The 15221-nt window shown below is 39.9% G+C and overlaps 3 protein-coding genes across 4 annotated transcripts; 2 read left to right on the forward strand and 1 right to left on the reverse strand.

Annotated features, from left to right (window-relative positions):
- Positions 1-834: 834 nt before the first annotated feature.
- Positions 835-3651, forward strand: prdx5 (peroxiredoxin 5). The gene is made up of 6 exons (XM_028030660.1): positions 835-1129; positions 2137-2271; positions 2363-2494; positions 2582-2620; positions 2700-2764; positions 3298-3651. The coding sequence occupies exons 1-6, from the start codon at positions 1034-1036 to the stop codon at positions 3401-3403; spliced, it is 573 nt and encodes a 190-aa protein (XP_027886461.1). The 5' UTR covers positions 835-1033; the 3' UTR covers positions 3404-3651.
- A 1506-nt stretch (positions 3652-5157) lies between these two features.
- banf1 (barrier to autointegration nuclear assembly factor 1) lies at positions 5158-8325 on the forward strand. The gene is made up of 3 exons (XM_028030662.1): positions 5158-5295; positions 6110-6262; positions 6984-8325. The coding sequence occupies exons 2-3, from the start codon at positions 6137-6139 to the stop codon at positions 7128-7130; spliced, it is 273 nt and encodes a 90-aa protein (XP_027886463.1). The 5' UTR covers positions 5158-5295; positions 6110-6136; the 3' UTR covers positions 7131-8325.
- A 60-nt stretch (positions 8326-8385) lies between these two features.
- Positions 8386-13844, reverse strand: gng3 (guanine nucleotide binding protein (G protein), gamma 3). 2 transcript variants are annotated; one of them, XM_028030664.1, is made up of 3 exons: positions 13726-13844; positions 11300-11399; positions 8386-9624 (listed from the first exon to the last, which is right to left on the reverse strand). In XM_028030664.1, exons 2-3 carry the CDS (start codon positions 11396-11398, stop codon positions 9496-9498), a joined length of 228 nt encoding a protein of 75 aa, XP_027886465.1. In that variant the 5' UTR covers position 11399; positions 13726-13844; the 3' UTR covers positions 8386-9495. The 2 variants fall into 2 exon arrangements, with proteins under 2 accessions (XP_027886465.1, XP_027886464.1); XM_028030663.1 differs by lacking the exon at positions 13726-13844 and adding an exon at positions 11986-12270.
- Positions 13845-15221: the final 1377 nt, after the last annotated feature.

Consider the following 15221-nt stretch of genomic DNA (forward strand, 5'->3'; position numbering starts at 1 on the left):
TCCACTGTAGCTCAGGCTGAATGTTTGGAAAGTGAACCTCTGCTCCAGCCTCTAGCATGCTCTCTGTCATAACTCCCCCGTTTTTAGCTGCGTCCATCTTACCATCACCTCTGACCACTTTCCCTGCCGCTAAGTAGAGCCTCCACATAGCATGATGCTACCACCACTATGTTTCACAGTAATCATTCTCTGTTTAGGATGATGGGTGAATTTTGGTCTCATCTGACCAGAGCACATTTCAACTTAATTTCTATGCCCACTGCTGTGATTGTAGGAAACTGCAGATCGTAGAACTTAACGTTCCTTTTGCCACTGTTCCATATAGACCAGTTTTGTGGTGTGCATGGCAAGTGGCTTTCTTAAGATGCCCACACCTGAGCTGGGAATCTCTGCAGCTCCTCCAGGGTACAGCTGGATCTATACTGACTTTAAATTGCATAGACTACGTAGCTCTATATCTCGATCACACTGCATTTTATTTAGGGGTATCAGCGTGAAAAGAAAAATAAATAAATTTTTTCATGTATTATTTTCCTTCCGTTTCACATATACACTACCTTGTGTTGGTTTTCCCCAAGTTACAATACGACCCAAGTTAATGGTTGTATAATGACTAAATGAGAAAAGGTTCAAGAGGTTTAAAATATTTTCAATACAGACATAATTACCCCGCTTTAACAAAGGGACAGCTGTGGATACCATGGCCACGTTCCCTTTAGCAGAGGCTGTGGCTAAGGGATAATTAGCTCTACAAACAAACCTGTATTAGCATCACTATTGAGGCTTATAGCTGCTACTAGCAGATGGCGCTGTGATACAGATTTAGCAGGTCTGAACCTGAAAGATAGGTTAAGTCCTCTCAGACAAACTCTGGGTGGGACACATCCACGGGCATTTGCTGTGAACGTAAATAACATAGAGTGGCCGTAAAACCAGTCTGACGTGCCTCTGAACACACCGGGCTAAATACACCAGTGGTGACGCAGTCCTCAAGGCTAGCCCCGGTTAGCTGCGCAGCTACAGCGGAGCCATTATGTTTTCCCTGACGGGCTCTCTCCTGAAAAACCCCCGAGTCTTCCGGTGCGTCAGACTGCTGCACTGTTCTCCAGACACCAAGATGCCGATTAAGGTAACAAACTCTCAGATAGCGTTAGCTTTGATGAACGCCTTTGACCTTTAGCGAATGGGATAACAAGTATTGCCCTGCCAAAAAAAAATGTATTTACGTTATTTTTGGGGTCTGGCTGTAGCTCGCGGGGCTGTCACGCTGTCGCCATGACAGCCGATTAGCGCATAATGTTCTGTTATATGTCATTCAGCAGCAAGTTATGCTCGACTTGGAGCTATCGACTGAAACCTAACATTTGGTAATAAAGTGCCGCTTTAGTTAACACTACTTCTTTGTGACTATTTTGGAAACCATTTTACTCATTAAAAGATATTCCTGGTACAGAACAGAAGGGATTTATTCACATATAAGTCTTTTCGCTCGTCATTCCCCTTTGTCATTGCTGTGCTTGTATGGAGGTGAAATAATTATATGTGGATGAGTCAACCTGTGTTTTTCAACTTTAAGCGTTTACGTTGGGTGCACACTTTGAAAATGTCAAGAAAATTAATTAATAAATGTCTAATTTATAAGTATGGTGATTTGTCTCCATCTAGTGGCCTTTAATCGGTATTCGCATATTTTGGAACAACCAAAATTTCTGTCAGTAAAGATATTTATCTTACCATTAAAACAAGGCATAAAAGACAAAAAGCTACTTATTATCCCATGTAAGATCCGTGCAGTTTATGTATATAGTCTAGGTCATACAGGTTTAATATAGTTTCTATTATATAGAGTCCAATTGGGTCCAAATTGAGTTCACTTCATTCTAATACTATGAAATAGTCGAATGCAGATCAGTTTTCCTTTGTGTTCGGATTCATCTGTGCTCCATAAATAGATTTATTTGAAAGTTGAGAAATGAAAAGATGTTTATTTTAACAAATCAAAATGAAAAATTAGTTTAAATAGCAAAATATATGCTACCACCTGGTATGGGGAAAAAAATAAAGTGAACATTTTTAAAAGACCGGCGTTGCTCTAGCTCAATTTTTAATCATCTTTCTTGTCCTGATCTCTGTCAGGTTGGTGAAGCTCTTCCTGCAGTGGAGGTCCAGGAGGGTGAACCAGGAAATAAAGTGTCTATGGATCAGCTGTTTAAGGGGAAAAAAGGAGTCCTCTTCGCCGTACCCGGAGCCTTTACCCCCGGCTGCTCTAAGGTGAGGCCCCCCGCCGTGGACTCCGCTTACCCTCTCCTCCACACACTGACCTTTTCATCAGCCGCCCTCATTCTTTCTCTGCTGCTTGCAGACTCACCTTCCAGGCTTCGTGCAGCAAGCCCAGGAGTTGAGGAGTAAAGGCATACAGGAGGTGGCGTGCATTTCTGTCAATGATGCATTCGTCATGGCTGCATGGGGAAAGGAGCATGGAACAGATGGAAAGGTATATATTGGATAGAAATATGCAAAATGCGAGCTTCTAGTGTGGAGAACTGTTAATTTATTTGTTTTCTTTTTTTCTTCTGTGTAGGTTAGAATGCTGGCTGATCCCACTGGTGCATTTGCAAAGGTAAAAATAAATGTCCCCTATATGCCAGCTTAGTTCAAAGTCTTTGTACTCATCAGTTCTTCCTGTTTGTGTTCATTAGGCGGTCGACCTGCTGCTTGACAGCGATACGATTGTGCAGGTACTGGGCAACAAACGCTCCAAGAGGTAAGCATTGTTATAGCTATGACTCTGATTTTAATTTCACAATTAAATTGCAGTTTAATTTAGTTCTGAATGTTTATGAACTTAAGGTATCTTTACCTTGTCTTAATAAGGTTGCATGCCCTTTACTGTTGTTACAGTTTTTTCCCCTTATATTTTCTAATAAATCCAATGTAATCCAATGAAGTTGTTAAATTGGACCTAAAACGACAAAACAAATCAATAAAACCGCTGTGTTAGGAATTTAATGAAAGTCAACAAAGTGTGGTTTAAAACAAATCTGATGTATCTTAGACTGTCAGTGTTAGATACTCTTTGCTTGACGACTACAAGATGTATAAAGTCATAAATATAGCTAATCGCAAAACATGTAAAATATTTGTTTTTGTGAATGTACCGAAATAAATCTGGAAATTTGATTGACTTCAATGTCTAAAGTTTTTAAAACTGTAATTGTGGTTGTTTTCAGAGATGGCTATTTACTTGCTGTACAGATTACTATCTAAATCCTTCGTATTCTGAATAATCCGCTTCAGATACGCAATGTTGGTGGAAGACGGAGTGGTGAAGAAGATCAACGTGGAGCCGGACGGCACTGGGCTGACCTGCAGCCTCTCCTCCAACGTTCTGGCTGAGCTGTAGGCTGCTGCTGTAGCTTATTAAGGCTAGCTCCTCTCCCTCAGCTGCTGTGAAAGTTGTACTAACGGATCTCGCCTCCTGTCGACTCAACCTTGCCTCTCTTCCCAAAGACGGATGCAAACGCCGGACACGGGTGTCAGGAGGAAGGTGATTAATGCGCACAATATTGACACGAAGAACAATTCCTTGCACAGCCCTTTAGTCTTTGTATACTCTTACTTAAAAGTTAATAAACTTCTTTTTTTTCCTCATTGTGTGTTTTTTTTTTAAAATTAATTTCCATTAAGAAAAATTATTTCTCTTCTTAATTTTATATTTAAAACTCTACACCTGCTTCAAACATTTCACTTTCAGTTCCAGAGAGCTTTCAGGCATTTCTTCACTCCATAGGGAAAACAAATTTATGCAGATTGGTTTGAAAACTCTACACCGGTGTGGGATGGTCTGTGATAAAAACTGAGCCTCCAGAAATGGTCGCCTTAGCATCCTGCGGGGTTAGTGTTAAGGGAAAGAAAGCATTCATCTTTTATCTTAGACTCTGCTTAGCGTTCCAATTAACTATGTGACTCTGTTTTTTAATCTCTATAAAATGGGATTGTCTGGTGAGCAATTCTGCTGTTAATGCAGATGCAAAACCTACAAAAGGTGGAACTGCTTTAGTTAGTTTTGCTTAAAAGACACGGGTTCTACAGCTAACATTTTCTCGTGGCCATCTTCTACTTATTTTCAAGAAGCTTTTCTTTTGAAATTGAAAACACTGGGTACTTTTTGGATTGTTCACATCAGGTATCTGCAACTTTTACAAACCAGAGAGGCATTTTTACCCTGAGTCCAACTGAATAAAGCTAACTTAGACCAGCAACTATTACCTGACCTTTTGGGAAAAGGCACCTTATAATTGTTAAATGCCTACTGCAAGAAATGTCTTGTAGAACCATCATTTTATTTCTGGGTTTTGGTTTTAAAATAAAGAAAAATATGAAACCTTTGAAAAAGGAGCATTGGTCCATTTTCTTCTATGTGGAATATAATTTGTGCAGATTTATGTAACAACAACAAAAAAAAGCACAGTTTCTAATGTAATGACAAGAAAAATAGATTTGCAAAGATATTACTGGTACTTTTGGTATCAATTTAAATGCAGTTATTCCATGAAAAAGCTAAAACCTGCATTTGGTATTATATAGTATTGTATCTTTTTTTTTTAGCCCGAGTTAGTAAAAGCCATTGTGGAAGGTCCAAAAGCCAGTTGTGGTTCTAGAGCGTAATTAATGTCAAAGCAAATTATTTTTACACGATTTAAATTTACTGACTAATTTATAAATTAAGGGACTGGATTCTTTAGAAGATATTCTTAGACCCCAAGGAGCCCCATTTGTTACCAACATGGCAACAAAAAAGGACATTCTGCAAAGAAATATCTAAATAAGAAATGAGTAAAGGTAATGTAGACAGATGTATGGAACAAAAACATTACACGATGTAGAGATACATCGCTTTATTAAGTTCTGTCTTTCCTGTCTCTCCAAGAATGCTGCAGTAAAGGGGAAAACAAAAATAATCCTAAAGCACTTACATCAGGCCATTAATCAACTAAGTCTTATTTTTCACATTCATTTGATTTGGCTGTAATTAAAAAAATAACTATTCATATTGTATCTGTAAGCTCAAAATCAACGATACATCCCTATGTTAATGATGACCCTCTGTCGAAGTCACGTCAAAAGCTTTTACGTTTTAGTGTCTTGCGCCTGCCAGGTCATGCGCAGGGCAAACAGTTCCCCTCAAAGTAATGACGTGTGGCGCGGGCGCAATGCATTGTGGGTGCCGGTGGAAACAGAAAGCAAATAGCTGCTCAGTTACGGTTTCACTTGTTTTGAACTGCACGCTGAAAGGTACGTTTTTCACGCCGTCCCATCCTGTTAGCTGTAAATGTACTGTGAGAATTACAGAGCCGTGGATTCTAGGACGCGACAAAGAGAAGGAAAACAAGCTGAGAAACGTTGTTGTTGTTTTAGTCTTAAGGCGCCTTCAATTTGAGCTACATCATGTCTCAGTAGCGCTAATTTCAAACCTGGAGCTTCCTCGGGATATGTTTTTTTTTTTTTTTATGGATTGCGCAATGTTTGGTGGTGGCTCGCACCCTCTGGGCTGCAGGGTTTCTGGGTCAGAGGGTTTTTAAACGGAATGTGAAGCTAGCAGCGAACCCACGGTCACTGGGACACAAATGCTGGTGTTGCGCGCCCATTTCACGGCTGTCTCTGGAGCGCGAACTTTCTAACAAATACACGACAGATTTTTCCACTGTGATAAGACTAGATTCCTTATTGCGGGTCAGGAACGAACATTGCTTCCATTGCGTGAAGCTTGCAGTAAACTTTACTCTTAATTTGCTGTACAACGCTGAAAGCGTTTGCGTAAACCTGATTAGAAAGGACAATCAAAACAATCTTGATATCGATTAACTTCCGATCACAGTTTACTCGACACGTGTTGGGAAGTATTTATTTTAGATGGAGTTGAATACATTTGTGTTATATAGCTGAAATAATTTGGTGCAAAGAAATACCTTGTCATACCAGTAAAATATTATTGACCAAAAAAAAAAAAGCAGTTAAAAAGGTAGATATGTTTTTTTTTTTTTTTTAAATAAAAATGATGACCATTTGCTATTGCCCGAATTATTTTGTTTGATCCTTCATGTTGCAGCTCAACCCTTGAATCTTTGACACAGCCATGTCTTCAACATCCCAAAAACATAAGGAGTTCGTGGCTGAGCCCATGGGCGAGAAACCTGTGATGGCTCTAGCCGGCATCGGAGAAGTCCTTGGGGGGAAGCTGGAGGAAAAGGGTTTTGATAAGGTGCGTCTTTTATTTCTTTGTACATTTTGAAAAAAGAAAAAAATGTATATATATATATTTCATATCACAGTTTATGGAGTGAACATAATTTATGCTGGGTGAATTGATGAAGGGTCAGAGGTCAGCGACCTGTTTTTGTTTGAGGTCTGACTTGCCTGTCTGGATTTCGACTGATTAAATAATTTATTGTTAGTGCTATATTATAAAATTATAAAATTTCTTCGATTGAAAAGAAAGGAATACTTTTTTTGTAAAGCATATGAGCCTAAGCTTTATTTGGTTTTTGACAAAAAAAACATAATAAAACAAACCACTGGGTTAACATGACAGGAAGCTGCGCTCCAACACAGAACAGACGACTAAGCTCCAGATTAGTTTTTTTTTTTTTGCATGCATTTGCAGAACTTCATTACAGTTTCAGTTTAATTATTTTTGATATATTTTATTGAATTTCCTGGGTAGTGACAAACCAGTTTAATGGTGAAAGAGTCTTGTCTTTCATTTTCTGTTTGATACAATGTTGGTAAAACGCCAGCTAGCGTTGCCTTTCCGCTGCCACATTGAACAATCTGCTAACACTTGTTAGCAGACTGGTGAGGATTTATGGTAGCCAGAGCAGCTTTTGGAAGTTCAGCAGCTTAACAACATGTTTCTCTCTATGATAAAAAAAATGATTGCAGTTTTGTTAACCAATAATTTCCTCTTCTCCTTCTTCTTCTAGGCCTACGTTGTCCTTGGGCAGTTCCTCGTTCTGAAGAAAGATGAGGAGCTTTTCCGGGACTGGCTCAAAGATACATGTGGAGCAAACGCCAAGCAGCAGCGCGACTGCTATGGCTGTCTTAAGGAATGGTGCGACGCCTTCCTATAAGCCCCGTTACCAATCATGTTGTTTTTCTAACTTGTGAGGTCTGAAATGTACATTACCTCTTCAGCAGCCAGTTCAGTCACAAGTATTCAGTAGTTTTCACAAAATAAGTAAAGTGACATGCGCTCATTCAGATTAGAGCTCATTATTTCATGACTTTTCTCATTAAGCTTGTAAGCCATACAATAATGGCAGCTTGCGATGTCTACTCACTGGTAATTTCCTTATTATGCAAAACTAATGGATAAATTTCAGCTGTAAAGAGCAGAACACCGACTTTTTCTCCTTTTGCTTGTGGGCTACTAATAAGTCAGGTTGCATCTGTGCTAGTTCTGCCCTAGCTAGGACCTTTTAAATGTTATCACAACTGTGTTTTATAATTATCTGAATAAAAGATCTGTTTATGAATGTTGAGCTTTAGCCTGATCACTTGGCTCTGATATCCCCAAATGTAAATTCAACTGATAATCTGCTGTTTTACGCTTTGTATTCTCACATCTAATAGCCACAAAAAAATGCTTTGCTTTACTAGTTCAGTAAAGGTTTAGGGTTCATTTTAGATGTCATTTTGCCTCTACTGTTCAGGAAACGATCTCTATTCACCTCCAATTCTCAGCATACTCGTTCCATTTTCTTAACCAACGTTGTGCTGTAATCCACTGCAGACTGCGTCGAGTTTAAGGGGTTTTGCGGAGGATGTAGCATTTTGCTGAGAATAAAACAGATCCTTCTTATTGTAGTAATGTAGAAAATACGTGTAGAAGCTGCTGTTCCTGGAAATGAAGGAACAACATCACCATTAGGTTTCACCGGATCTGACTTAAGGTCTCTCTCTGGAGCTGAAGATGGGAATGTACATGGTTAAAGACGCCGATGCAACAAACCTAGATGCTGTTGAGATGTAAGCTACATTACCAGACTTCTAAATAAAGTGTGTTGCTGTGCTTTTTAGTGATTATTCACGTCCGCTTTCACGTTTCATCTGTATATGGAATCATCAAATGCCTTAAAGCGAGCTGTTGTATTTAAATCTGATAACACCCTTGTTCTATCTAATCTGTATCATGAGCAGCTTTGACCGTAGTCACTGCAGTTCCTCCGTTAAAAGAAACACTGGCCCACGTGTTTTCATCCGAACTGTGAAAACGTCCGCTTTTCTATTGTGTTTATTATAAAACAATAAACTGCACGTGTCACATTCAAGCATATCTGTCGTTTTATGTTCACTTAAAAAAGAAAAATCACAAGAGAGTTCATCTTTGATGACAAGAAGTTTTATTATTTCAGTGCTTCATTTTCCAGGATAAGATTTTCTGCCACATTTTTTTTTCCTTTCCAGATTCGATGTTTGCAAGGTACCGACAATGCAAGGGGATCGTCAAAAATTGCAGAAATAATTTTGAATGTTTTTTTTTTTTTATGCAGGGATTTAAAACACAAGTAGCCTGTTAAATGAACATTTAAAACACTTTGGAAGAGGCGGGCTCTCTGCACAGGAACTTCTCTCATCTAGATGGCCACACACACCTGTCTGCAAAAGTACGTCGCAACTGCTGTAGCTATTTTGTGCTCTACAGAAATAGAAAATTATTCATACATGACAGTTAATGTAATAGCTTATTTTCGCTTCTTCGAGTTCACATCAAATGTCCTTAAATAATCACTGAAATAAGCGGCAATAGGGTTGGTGTGCTATCGAACTATATAATCTCCAATTTACAGTGCTCAAATGCTTGGACTTGTTGCTTAGCTTTCACAGTAGCACCTAGCCTTACACACACACACACACACAAACACATACGCTTCAACATCCACTCCACGGCGATACTATAAATGAGCGTACCGTTAAATCTTGACAAAACTGATAAACAAATTATAAGTTGACGTTCATAAAACAGCTGTTGTCTTTAACTGGTACAAGTAACTGCCAAAATACCAAAACATATAGCTTGACCTTCTGGTAGAAAAAGCTCAACATCATCAGCATACATGAGAATCCACTAAAGAAAAACAAATTTTTAGGGTGGAAATGTCAAACTTCACCTATAATTTCTGAACATATTGCACCACGGAAAGCTATAAACTGAATTATGGCGTGTTATCTCCTTGTTAAACGTGTTACAACAATTCAAAAATAATATTGGATGAAGATTTTGTCCATTTTAGCAGTTACTTGTAGCTTCTTCGAGCATGAGACATACGTGTTTGAAATCAGATGACGGCTTTTTCGCTTCGAATTTATAGCATCTTCACTAAACAAATGTTCACATTTTTGACTCAAATCCTTTTTCTTTTTTCTCCCTTTGCAGAAATTTGCCAGATATACTTGCCAGTTGTACTTTGAATCAATAACAATCCCTGATTTGTCTCAAAGCAGAGCACAGAAGAATTTCTTCTCCCTGAAAGGGTTTTCTGAGGTGGGCACCGGGGTGATCAGGGGGTCGTCGCAGGCGTGCGCGTCGCAGTACGCCATCAGGTCGGCCGCTGCCTTCGATACCTGCAGGCGGAGACGATCGGAACATTGTTAGAACTGGAAAAGTCACTTGTTGGCTGAAAGACGAGCAGGAATGGGTGTGGCATCGTCAGTTGGAATGTTGGTCTACATTCCAACTGTAGACCAACTTTCGGTCTACAGTTGGAACGTGCTTGTGGGCAGGCAAGATTTAAAGAAGGTGCTCGCGTTTCAATCAGCTGCATGTGGCAGTGAAGACGTGGAAACCAGGTCATCTAGCTAAAAAGAAGAGGTTCCCAACCCTTTAGGTGGCCCACTAAAATGCCACAATCAAAACAGATTAAAATTCTACGACTTGAGGTTGTTTTTCTAGTTGTTTAAGAAAAGCAACAATCCATAATCAGCCTGAAGTCAGTCAGTTATTCCCGTGGCAGCAAGGACTGCTCGCTCAGTCACATGTGACACGTTCATTTGGTGTTGGAACAGTTTCCTGAAGCAAAGACTAAAGATGAGTTTAGGACAAACAAATTACAGCCAGCTAAATGACAATTATTTAAGGCTAGCTAGCAGGACAAATAAAAAAAAAGACATCACCCTTCCACTTATCCACATGACCATTACCCTTTAACCATTTTAGTTCCTCCGTTTTGTTTGAGGTTTGAACATTTCTGCAGAGCTCTGCTAAGGTCTCTTGTCTCGGAGCTTCAGCAGGGACTGCTCTCCGTCTAACTCCCTCGATTTCTTTCCCTGAGCTCTGCTCTTTCTTTTTGAACCATCTTGCGGTCGCCTACTGTTTGAGGAAAATGTACTCGTCTGTCCGTCTCCATCCGAGGTTCACCACGCGTCATTTCACACATTGTGTGTATGGCCCTAATAATAACTCGGAATAATGAAAAGCATCAATTCCGGAGCCTCGTTCTGCCAGCATCCTTGGCTTTTCATGCTGGATTTTTTATTTTTTTTGCTCGCATTACGTGGCACAAATTTTGCTCATGAAAAGGCAGCGCTTACTTTAACCTGAGCTGCACTCATACACAGTCATTCAACTATGAATATAGGGAAATGACTGTAAGGGGAAAAAAACACACAATTTTCTTGTTAAAACCTCCATTTTTGCTGTGGGTCTTTTATGAACAGGATTTTCACGTCGATGTTAAAATGTGGCTCTTCCTTCTAAGTTGAAACTCTGTATAAGAATAAGCTCTGGTTGTATAAAACATAACAAAGGTTGGTGAAATCATTGCATTTATTTTGGATTTATCGGTGGATCTTATAGTTCTGCACCTATGGTTTATTCTTTTAAAATGTCCTTTTGAGCTAAAACCATTGAAAAACATTCCAGTGGGCTGCTATGTCTGTCTTCCTCAAATTAGCTCATAACGTTTTACACTGACATAGTGAGTCGAAAAAGAAAAAATTCCCCTTTCAGATTTCTTCCATTTTTTCCCCCCACGTTTTTCCTCACATTTTAATGTTTCAGATTATTAAAACATATTGTGATTTTTATCTAATAACAAAAAGCGTTCCAAATAAGTCTGACCGGATGCGGAAAATATAATTGCCCCCTAAACCGATGAACTCGCTCTATAACCATCTGATATTAATTGACAAAATAAAGCAAACATAGTAGAAATCTGTAAAAGGCAGCAAATATAAATGTATATACATATATATAAATATTTTACAACACTGCATATGTATGGATAGCAAGTGATTTTACCTTTATCCTACAGAAACTAGCCTCAATCTTCAGCTGCTCCACCAGCTTCCTGGCTTGGCCGACACTCATGGTGCTGTTCACTGGGGTGTCTCCTTTCATCCTGGCCACAGAAACAGCAACATTTGTGGTTTGGCTCCATACATTAGTCTTGTTAGTGCCCTGCTGCTTGCTTTCGAGCCAAATACACAGTGATGCACGATTATGTAGCTGGCGATATCTTACCGAAGAGACAATAGAGCTAAATGGCTCTGGTTGCAAAAGCAAGCTTCAACCCTGACCGTCACTTATCAAGAAGAATGAATATCTGTCAGTATTGTGTCACAAACTGATCACAGTCATGTTATTTTACACAGTGACAAAAGGCAGCGTCTTTCTTTGATAAGGCAAAAGGAGCATAAAGTGGGCCAAGTGGGCAAGTCTATACGACATGGCCCACTATTCCCCCCCCCCCAGTCTGTGCAGGAAAAGCCGTAGAGATGAAATGCTAGGAGCAGATGACTGAAGCCATGAAGAGAACTACGAGACGAGGACTTTGTACGAAATAAAAAACAGAGATCAAGTCAGATGGGTTATGAACAGAGAACAGAAAAAAAAAAAAAGCCGAGCAGAGGAAAGAGCGAATCTGCTTCCTTTCCTCATTGCCTTCTCCCCTCTCCTTCCAACCATCCCCCCTTTTTTCTCCTTACCCGTATGATATTCCTCTTCAGGTGCAATCTTCCCCCCTCTTCTCTCTCTCTCTCTCTCTTTATGTTCGCCTGTCTTTTTCAGCCTCTCCGTGTTCTTCCTCTGTGAGCTTCTGTTTTTTGGTGGTATCAGTGTAGCCGAACCCCACCCCTCACAGACTACCAGCCTTGGATGGCACCCTACTCTGTACAGTCCAGTGCACTGCAATTCTGCCACAGTGAGCACTAGATTTGTGGTGGATGGATGGATGGGATCACCCCCCTCTCCTCTCCACCCCTCAGCCGTGAATGGTAGCTACCAGACGGAGGTGTTGGTGAGGGGGTGGGGGTGGGGGGGGGGGGTATGCCACCAGTGGTGGTTCTCCTATGTGGGTGGACTGCACCATATCTGTGTACTGGATTCTCTCAGATTAAAATATTCAAATAAATATCAGAGGTGACTATATTTTTTATTTGTGTGTTTTTTTGTTTGTTTTTTACCAAATAAATTATTGTATGAAATGAGCCCCCCACTCCTCTCCACAGACCTGATTGGTGTTGTGTTTCTGAGAGATTTCTGATGCCCACCCTCTCCTCCGTTGCCATGGGGACTGCCGCTGTCTGCTTTTGTGGCTTGCAATCATGTTAAAGATTCGTAGGTTCTCACCGTTCTTTAAATTAGCCGCATCTGGGAATAAAATAATATCTTTTTTTCCCTTCCTTTTGGCATATGAGGGTGATGGACGAAGAATAAACAGAACGGCAGAGCGGGTGTATGTTTTCAGGACGCTCTCAGACCAAACACCCTGTAGAGCAAAGATGTCCGCAGGCACACGTCGATACGTGTCGCTTCTTTGTCGATGTTAAATAAATGTATTTGAACGCGTCTGGACTAGATTGTCCAATAAAGAATTCGCTATAAATTTTTACACAACAGCAAAGCCGACAGGGAAAGCCTGGGAGACGAAAATACGACATTATTTTCCGTCCGAAAACTGTTCGACGCCATCTTTGTTTCCTCTTCTTTAATGGCGCAGAACTCCCGACCTGCACTCCGGTTTTCCGGCGGAGGGATATCTTCTCCTTTTTATCGTCTCTGTGTTCCGTTTGCTTTTGATGCCTGCCGTAAATTGTCAATGGTGTAAAGGGGGGGAAAAGTATAGTCAACGTTTCAAAACATACTGTCGCTTAGACTTTTAGCCATTTTGTTACGTTACATTCACAAAGTGTAGCACCTTCCGAACAAAGACAGCCCAACACAGAACAGCTCAGAAATAGGTGGGAGGAAGTCGATACAGGGTTTTCAAACTGTTTACAAATAAATATCAGAAATATTTTGTATTCAACCTGCTTTACTTTAACAGCATGAAATAAATCTGGTGTAACAAGTCATTATAAAAGAAAATATGATTATACAGCAGTTCTCATGAGATTGTTTTTGGAAAACAACCAGCAATTATAAAAAAAAATCTTTCAGCACCTCCTAAAACGTCAAATTATGCCACAACTGAAAAACTACCAAGGTGTTCGGTTGTAAAGCGTAATGTAAACATCAGTTTGGTTTATGCTGAAGCTTTCAACTAATAAAACACAAATACACATTTTATTTCCCACTTTAAAAGTCCTAAACAGTCAGGCCCGATCAAAATCTTTAGCAATATTGAAAGCTCTCTGGCCAACCAGCCAGTTTCTCCTTGATGTCCTAAGATCAAACCTAAATCATAAAGATGATTGAGAGTTGGCTGTTAAAATATAGCCACATACCTCGGAAATATTCCTGTTTGCTTTTAGGTTCCGCCATCAGATTTAGCTGAAAGGTTACACACGGATGATTTTATTTGAAGAATTTGAGCATTTATCTCATTACTCTCCTTGCTGCTGATTAACTTAAGCAGAACAGAGCAGAGGGTGTCAGTGGATGTGAATGGCTGCAGTTGTAGGACTCCATCATCAGATCCATCATCTGATGGATCGATCTATAGATCGATCCATCAGATGAGGTGACGCATGTGCTCCCCGGTTTTGGTACCATGAAATGACCACAGTTCTAATTATTACTATTTTTTTTAAAAAAAATTATTCTATCGTTATTGGGAGTAGCAGATGAAGGGGAAGCAGAAATGAAAACCCTGAAGTGAATTAAGGTGATTTCCAGTTCTTTCTGAAATGGATATTTCCTTTTCTAGGCTTCGTTATGTTATGATGTAATACAGTCATTTCTTCAGGCATGTATACGTTACCAACATACCACACTCGGCTGTACTTCTTACTCTGTGCATTTATCCGAGCTACCTAATGTGCCATGTGAGAATTAAACACTTAATTAACATATCCTAATTAAGATGCACTTAATTACTGTAGCAGCACATAGGGACCTTTGAGTCCAGAGACACTTACGACTGAGAAATCTGGATTTACTGAACACTGATTTCATGCACTTTACTCAGAAAATCAACTACAGCCTGTGGAACAAGTGGAATGAGAGTCAGGAAAATCTGATAATCATGCAGAACTCATGTGCAAATATGTCAGAGATACACTTAATAGGTGAGCTGCTGTTACAGGCCTCTGAAGCACAGCGCAATCTATAATAAAACCTGCAGAATGTGCTTCTTATAAGTCTGAAGTTTTGATTTTTGTAATTTACCGAACTGCTGTCTCTGTCTTGTCATTCTCGATGTGACAAAAGGTTTTCATTTGAACCTATTTGGGGAATCGATTCTGTAACTGGACTCAGACACCTCAAAGCTGAACGTGTTTCAAGATTAACGGTAGCCTAATTGTAATTGTGAAGATTGGTGAATTATCAGTGTCAGAGTAAATTACATTATGGGACTGGATATACTAAGCTGTATGATGTGTCATTATTCCACATTGGGTCAAAAGCATCAAAGCCTAAAACCAATAAGACAGTAACGTGTATTTTAAATAACACTAGCTCTCACAGGCAGCAGAGTTGGTACATTAGAGCTTGTTTGAGGAAGTTACATCAGGCGGTTGCTGAGTTTGTTTCAACCTCTCTGCCGCTCTCATCGATCTGCCCTGCGGCTGCAGCAGCACGCTGCTGTCATTCACAAACCGTTCTGACGTAACGACGATGAGCGAAGCAGACGATCATTCGAATCATCGGCCGCAATCGTCCATTTGCATCGACGGAAACATAAAGACTCGATACTTTCCAAATAGACACTACTGGCTTCATTCATAGAGCGCTGATGATCTGCTGATGGTGCCAGCCTATCGGGTTCATTGCATGTTTT

This window comes from Xiphophorus couchianus, chromosome 11, assembly GCF_001444195.1.
Source record: "Xiphophorus couchianus chromosome 11, X_couchianus-1.0, whole genome shotgun sequence".
NCBI lineage: Eukaryota > Metazoa > Chordata > Actinopteri > Cyprinodontiformes > Poeciliidae > Xiphophorus > Xiphophorus couchianus.